This window comes from Rhinoderma darwinii, chromosome 12 (genome assembly GCF_050947455.1).
Source record: "Rhinoderma darwinii isolate aRhiDar2 chromosome 12, aRhiDar2.hap1, whole genome shotgun sequence".
Classification (NCBI taxonomy): domain Eukaryota; kingdom Metazoa; phylum Chordata; class Amphibia; order Anura; family Rhinodermatidae; genus Rhinoderma; species Rhinoderma darwinii.
In genome coordinates this window covers 40,639,744-40,652,790 of record NC_134698.1, presented here as the reverse complement: position 1 = coordinate 40,652,790, position 13,047 = coordinate 40,639,744, and the positions used below count along the sequence as shown (strand labels likewise).

Below are 13,047 nucleotides of genomic sequence, written 5' to 3'. Positions count from 1 at the left end.
CTCTGTGTCTAAGCCTACCACATGTTAAGCTTAGATACAGGGCCCCAGCAGACAGTAATCTTATACAGTATAAGATTACTGTCTGCCGAGGCCCTGTATCTAAGCCTTCAATGTGGTAGGCTTAGATACAGGGCCCATCAGATCGTATCATACATAGCCATGTATCTAAGCTCACCATATGGTTGGCTTAGATACAGGGTCCATGTGTGATACTGTCTGTTATACCCTGTATCTAAGCCTACCACAAGGCAGGCTTAGATACAGCACCCCAGCAGGCAGTACTGTTACACTTACTATACTCTTCGGCTCCGGGTGCAGCAGATGTCCCCACACCATCCAACGTTGTAACGTCACGCGCTGCGAGAAGACGTCAGGACTTCCGCTGCGCACGGGAAGGAGGGTAAATATTGTGTTATTACTATAGTGATAGGGGCCTGTATATTATATGACATAGTCCCCAGTTACTATTTTTGTAGACGCGGTGCAGGGGGCTGCGGCCTGGTCGCAATTGCTGTAACGGCAGTCGCCCGGGGATCCTGGGCTTGGGCCCCAGAGGCCCTGTGCTAGCGACGCCCCTGAGTTCAGTCATAGATAGACTGACAGAAAGAACCAGATGGTTTATTGCAGAACCAGATGGAATTCTACCTGATAAACCACACCAGTTATTCAGGTGGAATGTCCGCTGCTGAAAATAGTGATTGGAAAAATAAGTTTACATATACCGCGTTCCCCGTAGTCATAGTGACGCGTCCCTCTGTTGTCCGTGCAGTCCGGCCTCCTGGGATGACGCTGCAGCCCATGTGACTGCTGCAGTTTGTTATTAACCACAGCAGTCACATAGGATGAAACGTCATCCCAGCAGGCCGGCCTGGACAGACAACAGAAGAACCTGTTGCTTTGACAACGCTCGGGTGGTAAGTATAATCCTTTTTATACATTTTAAACCAAAAAAACATTTTCATTTTCTGAGTTGTGATTTTTGCGGCGGAACCGCAGCTTTAAGGCCTTATTCACACGGACATGTCCGTTTTGCGTGCTCAAAAAACTCTGCGTTTTGCGCACGCAAAAGGTCCGTGTGGTATCAGCATATGGTGCGCGGCTGTGTGATTTTCGCGCAGCCGGCATCATGATGACACTCTGGTTTTATGTTTACAAACAGAAAAGCACATGGTGCTTTTCTGTTTTCATTCATTGCTTGTACTACTGTTGCGCGAATCACGCGCGGCACCCGGAAGTGCTTCCGTGTGCCGAGCGCGATTTGCACGCACCTATTCACTTCAATGGGTGCGTGCAGCGCGAAACACGGGCAAATATAGGACATGTCATGAGTTTCACGCAGCGCACATACACTGCGTGAAATTCACTGACAGTCTGAACGGCCCCATTCAGTAACATAGGTCCGTGCGACGCGCGTGAAAATTTCGCGCGTAGCACGGACGTAAAACATGAATCAATGGGGAAAACCTGCAACAGAGAAGCAGTGATTTAGACACATAAACACACCACAGGTCAATTTCTGAAAGTATCTTTTGCCAGATTTTTTTTACACAGCGTGTGGATGAGATTTCGTAAAATCTCATCCACTCTGCTGCTACCGTAATACGCTGCAGATTTTCCGCAATGAAATCTGTTGCGGAAAATCTGCAGTGTTTACGCTACATGTGAAAATACGCTATATGTGTCTACACTACTTACCTATATAAATAAAATACCTATATATATTATATCTATATAACATACCCATATACATGATATATAAATACATACCTGTATCAAATATGAAGTAAGCTAATCCTGTCCCTTTTTCTTTCAGGACTCCCACAATCATAAACAGGATGCATTTCATCTCTGCATTGGTGATTTTTGGTAGGTCAGTTTGAAACAATATTTATGGAAATCATATGCGGAGCAGTGATTTTTCAGAGCGTATAGCTACTTCACTTCCTGTCTGGAACACGGATTACATATACAACAGAGGCGTAGCTAGGTTCTCCAGCACCCGGGGCAAAGATTCAGTTTGGCGCCCTCCATCACCCCCCCCCCAACCTCTTTCCCGACATCTCATTCCCCCTCGCCGTGTTTGTTTTCTCTACCAATCGACGTGTCATTTATTTTAATGTAACGCGAGCATAAAAACATTTGTACATTTTACAAGCAATATGGTTCTATACACAACACCAGAACCAAGCTCAGTACATAAATACAGCCCCAGAAGCAAGCTCACTATATATATACAGCACCAGCACAAATACAGCTCAATTTAGTGCAACCCCTGCCGTATAGGTGTGTACGGCGTAAAACTACAGCTCCCAGCATGGCCCAAACAATGATAAGGATATGCTGGGAGATGCCGTTTCACAAAAAATAAATCCTATCATAATCATATCACCCATCATCTCGCTGCAGATCATACAGTGACTACAGTGCTGATTAGAGGCAGAATAAACATTTACATTGTGACTCACCGGTGACGTCTCAGATTCTAGTTCTTTTTCTCCATCCGGTCCAGACCTCTATGGTGGCTTCTCCCGGTCACAGACCATTTCTGCAGTTTGCCGCTCACATGTCTTCGGCTTCTCACTTTTCCAACATTTCTGCACCTATAAATAAATATAAAGTTATCATTATACCACACACTACGCCCCTAAATATAATAGCGCCATACACTGCACCTCTAATTATAATAGCACCATACACCGTGTCCTACACACACACACTGTGCCCCCTGTAGATAGTGCCTGCCATAGAGTCCCCTGTAGATAGTGCCTGCCATATAGCCCACCCCTGTATATAGTGCTCCACTAGATAGTCCACCCCTGTATATAGTGCTCCACAGATAGCCCACCCTTGAATATAGTATATACAGGGGTGGGCTATCTGTGGAGCACTATATACAGAGGTGGACTATATGTACAAGTGGGCTATATACAGGGGTGGGCTTTCTGTGGAGCACTATAGGGGGAGCTATTTGTGGGATACTATATACAGGGGTGGGCTACATCTACAGGGGGACTATATCTACAGGGGGACTATATCTACAGGGGTGGGCTATCTACAGGGGTGGGCTATCTTCAGGGGGACCATATCTACAGGGGGACCATATCTACAGGGGGGCTATATCTACAGGGGTGGGCTATATCTACAGGGGTGGGCTATATCTACAGGGCTGGGCTATATCTACAGGGCTGGGCTATATCTACAGGGCTGGGCTATATCTACAGGGCTGGGCTATATCTACAGGGCTGGGCTATATCTACAGGGCTGGGCTATATACAGGGGTGGGCTATATACAGGGGTGGGCTATATCTACAGGGGGCTATATACTATAAAGCCCCCTCTGTAGCTATAGCCCACCCCTGTATATGCTGCTCCATAGATAGCCCACCCCAGTATATAGCCCCCCTGTAGATATAGTCCCCCTGTATATAGCCCACCCCCTGTAGATATGGTCCCCATGTAGATAGCCCACCCCCTGTAGATATAGTCCCCCTGTATATAGCCCACCCCCTGTAGATATAGCCCCCCTGCATATAGCCCACCCCCTGTAGATATAGTCCACCTGTATATAGCCCACCCCCTGTAGATATAGTCCACCTGTATATAGCCCACCCCCTGTAGATATAGCCCCCCTGTAGATATAGTCCCCCTGTATATAGCCCACCCCCTGTAGATATAGCCCCCCTGTAGATATAGTCCCCCTGTAGATATAGTCCCCCTGTAGATAGCCCACCCCCTGTAGATATAGTCCCCCTGTAGATATAGCCCCCCCTGTAGATATAGTCCGTCCCCCCCGCAGATACAGCCACACACTTCTATTACAATTAAAAAAAATTAAAATATTTAAACTCACCTTATTCCCGCTCCCACGCCGTCCGGCAGCCATGGAGACCTGCTCTCTTCTGCGCAGGTCTCCAGGGGGTTGAACACAGCGTCTATGAAAGGCGCTGATTGGCTGGGCAGGATGACTTTCCCTGCCAGTCAGTCAGCGCCTTTCATCGACGGAAGCGTCACTGGTACAAAAGGTACCAGTCGCTTCATTCGTGGAGAGACTCTGAATGGCCGGGCACGGAACGTGCCCGGTCATTCATTGCTTCTAATTGTACCTGTGTCCTTGCGACACAGGTACAATTATAGTGCAGGAGGAGGGGGCGCTGGCGCCCCCCTCTGAGCTGCGCCCAGGGCACGTGCCCCGCCTGCCCCCCCCTAGCTACGCCCCTGCATACAAACATACGTGTTCACCTGTTGGTGCAAAAAGCTATAATCCGCCAACTGCTGAAGTTAATTTTCAAGGTTACCAATCTAAATAATTTCTCTTGAGTATTGAGGAGATCTGCACGTGCATACACGTTTTATACTGTTTTGACTGTTCACCTAGTTATCTGCATTTATTTTTTTAAATGTTTTTATGTATAATAATGTTAAAGGGGTTTTACGGTACAATTATAGTGATGGCCTATCAGATAGGTCATCAATATCAGATCGGTGGGGGGTTGAGTCCGGGCACTCCCACCAATCAGATGACTGAATGGACCATGGTAGGAATGCCGCTGCTTCTTCATAGTTTAACAGGCATCCAAAGTGTCTGTGCCTGAGATTGCAGCCTGATCTCATTTACATGAATGGGACCAGGACTGCAATCTCAAGTACAGCCGCTATGAATGTGTACGGTGCTGTGCCTGGTAAACTATGCTATTGCTGTGGTCCCTTCAGAAAGCTGATTGTCGTGGTTGCCGGAATTTGGACCGCGACCGATCTGATATTTATGGCCTATTCTAAGGATAGGCCATCAATATAAAAGTACCAGAAAACCACTTTAAGGCCATGTTCACACAGGGTGGAAACGCTGCGTAAGGGCCCACAGGGAATTACGGTCAAGGAAACCGCACCAAATTGTGGTGTAGTTTTTGGGCGGAAGGTCCACTGCGGAAATCAGCGGTAAAGAAAACAAAAAACCTTATACTTCCCCCCCCAGGCCGTAGTAATGGGGAAGCGTCCCTCCATGCAGTCCAGCCTCCTGGGATGATGCTGCATCCCATGTGACTGCCACAGCCTGTGATTTGCTGCAGCAGTCACCTTGGACTGAGAAGCCTAGAGAGCGGGTAAATATAAGCTTTTTCTTTCCGAGTTGCAATTTATTTATTTTCGCCGCAAAAAATGCAACATTTGCAATTTTTTGCAGGTTTTACCTCCCCATTGAAATCAAAGGGGAAAACCCGCAACAGAAAACCTGCCATGTTTTTAATCCGCAGCATGTCAATTTATGCTGCGGATTTAAAAAATGCATCGCAGGTCAATTTTTGAACGTTTTATCGTCGGTTATTTTATGCAGCGTGTGGATGAGATTTGTTCAAATCTCACCACTCTTCTGCTACTGTGTTACGCTGTAGATTTTTCGCAATGAAATATGTTGCAACAAATCGGCAGTATTTACGCTACGTGTGAACATACCCTTATTGTGCATGTAATTAAAATTTCTGTTTTTTTCTTTTTCATACCACACTGAAATTTAGGGTCTGTTTTTGAAGCTATTGCTTTTTTAAAATAGGATTCCTGTCTAAGACATTTATGGTATATCCACTGGATATGCCATAAACATCTGATAGATACGGGTCCCAGCTGCTACATCCAGGCAACTAAGCAATTGAGGGGTGGCCGTGCTGCCGCCTTACCAGTCAGTCGCGTGACTTCCATTTGCGAGATGGGTGCTGGTCCCAGCGCTGGGACTCACATCTATCAGACATTTATGGCATATCGAGTGAATATTCCATACATGTCTTAAATGGAAATACCTTTTTAATATATATCCAACAATAAAAGAGGTATTCCCATTTTACACATTGTGCACTGTTCTCTCCGTTGAAGTCTATAGTAGTTACAGAGAGAATGCTGCATGACCACCACTCAATTGACTTCAATTGAGAGGGCGGATGGAATTGTCAAAGGGGTTCACTAGGTCCCTCTTTACCCAATACACCGATCAAGCATTTATAGCATTTCATAAAAACTCTATAAGTATGATGTGTCAGCTAACTTCAGGGCTTAACCGTAGCACATCTGAATTTTCAATGCGTTTGAGTGGACTGTGATTTTAAAGGGGAAATAAGACATTTTGACTAGCTGTAAAGAGATTAGAATACTAAAGAAACATTAATTGCTGATTGGTAAATCATCCCAGCTACACATAACTAAAATAACCAATACAGTTAGTCAAAGTATATATAAGTATATTAACCTCTTAAGGACCAGGTCTATTTCGGCCTAATGGACCAAGCATTCTTTTTCGTTTTTTCCTCCCCGCCTTCCAAGAGTCATAACTTTTTTATTTTTATGTCGATATAGCCATATGATGGCTTGTTTTTTTGCAGGGCGAGATGTATTTTTCAAATTGCTGAATTTTTGGGTGTATATACTACCATTCAAAAGTTTAGGGTCACTTAGAAATTTCCTTATTTTTGCAAGAAAAGCACAGTTTTTTTCAATGAAGATAACATTAAATTAATCAGAAATACACTCTATACATTGTTAATGTGTTAAATGACTATTCCAGCTGCAAGGCAGGCAGAGGAGAAGGCAGAGGAGAAGGACAGATCAATCTCCAACTTTTTACAGAAGGCTCTCCAAAACAATGAAACAAATTGTACCCCTCTGTCAGAAACAATATTGACAGGGACCCCATGGAGACGCAGGATGTGTTTGACAAACAAGGTAGCTAACGTCTTAGCATTGGGTAGTTTCTTGAGGGGCACAAAGTGGCACATCTTACTGAAGCGGTCTACTACAACCCACACCACCGACTTGCCTTGAGATGGAGGCAAATCGGTGATGAAATCCATGGAGATATGGGTCCAAGGTCTCTGGGGAACGGGCAAAGAACATAGTAAGCCCGCTGGTCGGGACCTGGGAGTCTTGGACCTAGCACAAACTTCACAAGCGGCGACGTAGGCCTTAACGTCTTTGAGCAACCCAGGCCACCAATAGTTTCTGGCAATGAGGTGCTTGGTACCCAGGATGCCTGGATGGCCAGATAGTGCAGAGTCATGATTTTCCCTAAGTACCCTTAGCCAGAATTGCAGGGGAACAAACAGCTTGTTCTCAGGAAGGTTCCCGGGAGCTGAACCTTGATCAGCCGCAATTTCAGAGTCTAAATCAGAATCAATAGAGGAAATGATTATACCTGGAGGCAAAACACAAGCAGGATCTTCCTCCGAAGGAGGGCTGGCCATGAAGCTACGCGACAGTGCATCAGCCTTAATATTTTTAGACCCAGCCCTATAGGTGACCAAAAAGTTGAATCTGGTAAAAAATAACGCCCATCGAGCTTGTCTCGGGTTTAGCCTCCGGGCAGATTCTAGGAAAACCAGATTCTTGTGGTCGGTAAGGACCGTAACCTGGTGCCTAGCCCCCTCCAGGAAGTGGCGCCACTCTTCAAATGCCCATTTAATGGCTAAGAGTTCGCGGTTGCCAATATCATAGTTACTCTCAGTGGGCGAAAACTTCCTGGAGAAGTAGGCACAGGGGCGGAGATGGGTGAGGGACCTGGTACCCTGGGACAAGACAGCCCCCACTCCCAGCTCGGACGCGTCAACCTCCACGATAAATGGCTCCATTTGGTTGGGCTGAAGCAGCACTGGGGCCGAGATAAAGCACTTCTTAAGGACCTCAAAAGCCTGGACAGCCTCAGGAGGCCAGTGGAGGAGATCAGCACCTTTGCGAGTGAGATACGTAAGAGGCTTAGCGATGACCGAGAAGTTAGCAATAAATCTCCTGTAATAATTAGCGAACCCCAGGAAGCACTGTAACGCCTTCAGGGAGGCAGGTTGGACCCATTCCGCCACAGCCTGGACCTTGGCGGGGTCCATGCGAAATTCATGAGGAGTGAGGATTTGACCCAAAAATGGTATCTCCTGCACCCCAAACACACATTTTTCGGTCTTAGCAAACAGTTTGTTTTCCCGAAGGGCCTGGAGCACCTTCCTGACATGCTCAATGTGGGAGGACCAGTCCTTGGAAAACACAAGTATGTCATCAAGGTACACTACAAGAAATACCCCCAGGTAGTCTCTTAAAATCTAATTTATGAAATTCTGGAAGACCGCGGGAGCATTACACAACCCAAAGGGCATGATGAGGTATTCGAAATGACCTTCGGGCGTGTTAAACGCAGTCTTCCACTCATCCCCCTCTTTGATGCGGATAAGGTTATAAGCCCCCCGTAGATCAAACTTAGAGAACCATTGGGCCCCCTGAACCTGATTGAAGAGATCAGGAATCAAAGGAAGGGGATACTGGTTCCTTACAGTGACCTTATTCAAGTTTCGGTAGTCAATGCATGGCCTAAGACCACCATCCTTCTTCCCTACGAAGAAGCCAGCACCTACCGGAGAAGTAGAGGGGTGAATGTAACCCTTGGCCAGGCATTCCTGGATATACTCTCTCATGGCTTCACGTTCGGGACAAGAGAGATTAAATATCCTACCCTTAGGGAGCTTAGCTCCTGGTACCAATTCAATTGCGCAATCATATTCTCTATGAGGTGGTAACACTTCGGAGGCCTCTTTAGAGAAAACATCAGCGAAGTCCTGAACAAACTCAGGTAGAGTGTTCACCTCCTCAGGGAGAGAAATAGAATTAACAGGAAAACATGACGTCATGCATTCATTACCCCATTTGGTAAGATCCCCAGTATTCCAGTCAAAAGTGGGATTATGCAACTGCAACCAGGGAAGGCCTAAAACCAAATCGGACGATAATCCCTGCATCACCAGTACAGAGCACTGCTCCAAATGCATGGAGCCCACAAGGAGTTCAAAAACAGGGGTATGCTGTGTAAAATAACCATTAGCAAGAGGAGTGGAGTCGATACCCACTACCGGGACAGGTTTAGGCAAATCAATCAATGGCATAGCTAGAGACATAGCAAATTCCACAGACATAATATTAAAAGAAGACCATGAATCCACGTAGGCACTGCCGGAAGCAGACCTACCACCAAAAGAGACCTGAAAGGGAAGCAAGATTTTATTACGTTTCATATTTACGGGAAATACCTGTGCGCCCAAGTGACCTCCCCGATGGTCACTTAGGCGCGGAAGTTCTTCCGGCTGCTTATTCTTATGCCTAGGACAGTTGTTCACTTGATGCTTGTCATCTCCACAGTAGAAGCAGAGACCATTCTTCCTGCGGAACTCTCTACGCTGTTGGGGGGACACGGAGGCCCCGAGATGCATAGGTACCTCCGAGTCTTCCGTGGAAGAACGAAGCAACGGAACCTCGGGAGGCATCATGGGGGAGTCAGAGGAGAAAACACAAACACGTTCAAGTCGTCGTTCCCTGAGACGTCGGTCAAGTCGTACCGCTAAAGCCGTAACCTGATCTAGGGAGTCAGAAGAGGGATAGCTAACTAGCAGGTCTTTCAGGGCGTTCGACAGACCCAATCTAAACTGGCACCTTAAGGCAGGGTCATTCCACCGAGAAGCTACGCACCACTTCCTAAAGTCAGAACAATACTCCTCAACAGGTCTCTTACCCTGACGTAAGGTCACCAGCTGACTCTTGGCAAAGGCAGTCTTGTCAGTCTCGTCATAAATGAGCCCGAGAGCAGAAAAGAAAAGATCAACGGAGGAAAGTTCAGGGGCGTCAGGAGCCAAGGAGAAGGCCCATTCTTGGGGCCCGTCCTGGAGCCGGGACATAATTATACTCACCCGCTGGCCCTCAGAACCTGAGGAGTGGGGCTTTAAACGAAAATAGAGCCTACAACTCTCCCGAAAGGAGAGAAAAGTCTTCCGGTCCCCTGAGAACCGGTCAGGCAACTTGAGGTGGGGTTCAAGAGGTGAGGTGAGGGGCACTACCAGGGTAGCATCAGGCTGGTTGTCCCTCTGAGCCAGGGCCTGGACCTGTAGGGAGAGGCCCTGCATTTGCTGAGCCAGGGTCTCAAGGGGGTCCATAGTAGTGTCAGGGACCAGGGTAGACTAGGTATATGGGCTTGTGATTATGTAATGTCGGGGTAGGGAAACAGACAAGTGAGCCCTAATCTACCCGCCACTCAGTCCCTGCCTACTTGCAACGACCCGCCCTAGGCGACGGGGTACAACTGGGCGACGGTCCCTACACTCAATAGGTGCACGACAGACAAACAGACAAGGGTACAAAGAAGCCAGGGAAATGGGGAAGTTGCCCACGGGAACACCGTGAGCAACAAGCGAGGTTAACGAGCCGAGTCAAACCAGGAGATGAGCGAGGTACAAAAACGCAGAGCAGAAGAGTGGTCAGAATAGCCAAGGTCAATCACAAGCAGAGGATCAGTAGTTCAAGAAGCTGCAGCAGGGCCAGGAAACAAACAGAGAAGAATCACAAGCAAAGGAGGAACAGGAAAGGCAGGTATAAATAGACAGAGGGCGGGAGCTAGCTCCGTCTGGCCAGGCTGTGATAGGCTCTCCCACTCCTAAGCCTGCCATCCTGGGTGGTGGAAGATGGAGTCAGTCTCACAGACATAGAAGCAGGTGCAGACTGATTACCTATGGGCGTCGACACAGAAGTTGTGTCTGGCAGATCCTTTACACCAGGTTCAGATGAATCTAGAGGCGTCCCAGAGCATACAAAAGACTCAGGCAGATAGAAGACGTTCTGCTAACCCCTTGTTTGTGGTCGGGCATCTGGTGTGACTGTCTTCTAAAAATTTGCGCCTTAAAGTTTCGTCCAAAAAATGTGCTCCCCAGTATATAGGGCCGTACAAGGTCATTGAAGTCCTTAACCCTGTCTCCTTCCGAATGGAGTTACCCCCGTCTTTTCGAATAGACGACGTGTTTCATGCCTCCCTCCTGAAACGCTGCTCCCTGTCCTTGGCTCCCTCGAGGAAACCTCCGGTCCCTGTTCTCACCCCTGAAGGGGTAGAATTCGAGGTGGCCAAGATTGTGGACAGCAAGATGGTCCAAGGCTCCCTCCAGTACCTGATCCATTGGAGAGGATACGGGCCTGAGGAGAGGACTTGGGTACCCGCCCGGGATGTTCACGCTGGGGTATTGCTCAAGAGGTTCCATCTTCGGTTCCCCAATAAGCCAGGTCCACCTAGAAAGGGTCCAGTGGCCACTCATAAAAGGGGGGGTATTGTAAAGGATCTGCCAGACACAGCTTCTGTGTCGACGCCCGTGGTTAGTCAGTCTGCATCTGCTCCTAAGTCTGATAGAGTGACTCCTTCTTCTACCACTCAGGCTGGGAGGCTGAGGAGTGGGAGAGCCTATCACAGCCTGGCCAGATGGAGCCAGCTCATGCCCTCTGTCTATTTATACCTTCATTTCCTGCTTCTCCTTTGCCTGTGATTCTGTTTGTTTCCTGGCTCTGCTGCTGCTGCTGCTTGTACTATTTGTCCTCTGCTTCATATTGACCCTGGCTTTACTGACTACTCTCTTGCTCTGCGTTTGGTACCTCGTACACTCCTGGTTTGACTCGGCTCGTTCACTACTCTTGTGGCTCACAGTGTTGCCGTGGGCATCTGCCCCTTTTCCCTTAGCTTCTTTGTACCCTTGTCTGTCTGTCTGTCGTGCACATAGTGAGAGTAGGGACCGTCGCCCAGTTGTATGCCGTCGCCTAGGACGGGCCGTTGCAAGTAGGCAGGGACTGAGTGGTGGGTAGATTAGGGCTCACCTGTCTTTCTCCCTACCCTGTCATTACATACACCTGTCCTGTTACAACACGCCTGGTGTCTGCCTGCTGTCAAAGTCCCATCCGAGCCTGCCTTGCTACTGTCTGAAGCTACAACAGGTACACCTATACGAACTATAGACTTTTCCCTGTGTCCTGTTGGCCAGCTGCCATACCCTACGTGACACCAACGTACTGTGTACGGCTCATGATGATGATGTTTCCCCCATTATCAGAGGGCTTTCTAACAATCGAGTCATCTTTCTTCAGTGTCTGGAGCCTAAGCATCTCCTCCCTTGATCCATTGTGTTTTAGCTTTGTGTGACAATCCAGTTTTTTTTTATTTGGGTAGTCACCACTTCGAGAAAAACATCTATAGGGGTATTGTCGTTTATAGGGGGATTCTTCACGGATGTTAAGCTAAGGTTAGTGAATGGACCGCCTCCCAGACGCCTTTGGCCCTCATCACAAAGTTCACCCAGAACCCTCAAGTGTGGCAAATCTGTCTTAAAGAACTTTCAGACCTGAGACATATATTTACCACCCCACCCCCCGGAAAAAATATATTTTTTACATATATATCGGAGATAGCATATCTATAAGACTAAGGCTCCTATAGCTGCACCGCTGGATAGAATTGTATGCATTGTCTCGGCAGAGAGTATCATACATGATAGGCTTAGATACATGGCCCCAGCAGACAGTATCACACATGATAGACTTAGGGGTCATTCAGACGAGTGTGATTCTCGCCGTAATAGAAAAATATTTTTTTTAAAAACACACAACACTCATTAACCATTTTATTGAAAATAAAAAAAGCCTTCATCGAAATAGTCCTCGAATCCGACGTACAGATGTAACCATCTTTAACTTGATTCTGATAACTTGCTGCAGCGTGATATCACACAACAAAAGTCATTGAAAAAGTCAAGATAAGTGATCTAGCCATTGTTTATTTAATGCGTTAAAAGTCAATGTAAAGACGGGTACATCTGTAGCACAAAAAAAAAACCATTAGCAACACAGGTGGTAGGCTTAGATACAGGGCCACATGTTAGGCTTAGATACAGGGCCCCAGCAACAGTAATCTTATACAGTATAAAATTACTGTCTGCTTGGGGTCCTGTATCTATGCCTGCCTTGTGGTAAGCTTAGATACATGGTCCAACAGACAGTATCACAAACGTGTACTTTATTTTTCACAGTTTTTTCCTCGTAAAAGTAGTAAGATATAGAGCAAAAATATATAAATTTGGTATCGCCATAATCGTATTGACCCGCAGAATAAAGTTAACATGTCGTTTTAATTGCACGGTGAATTCCTTTAAAACGAAGAGCAAAAAACAATGTGAAATCGCTGTTTTTTTTCATTTTCTACCCGACAAATATTTTGCTCTTGTATCCTAG

At 47.0% G+C, this 13,047-nt stretch overlaps 1 protein-coding gene across 1 annotated transcript in view; it reads left to right on the top strand.

Annotated features, from left to right (window-relative positions):
- The first annotated feature begins 1,792 nt into the window (after window positions 1-1,792).
- COCH (cochlin) overlaps window positions 1,793-13,047 on the top strand; it is a 146,257-nt gene continuing 135,002 nt past the window's right edge. Inside the window, exon 1 of the mRNA XM_075844668.1 lies at window positions 1,793-1,866. Within this exon, the coding sequence (XP_075700783.1) occupies window positions 1,836-1,866 (31 nt within the window). The 5' untranslated portion in view covers window positions 1,793-1,835. The remainder of the gene's footprint in view (window positions 1,867-13,047) is intronic.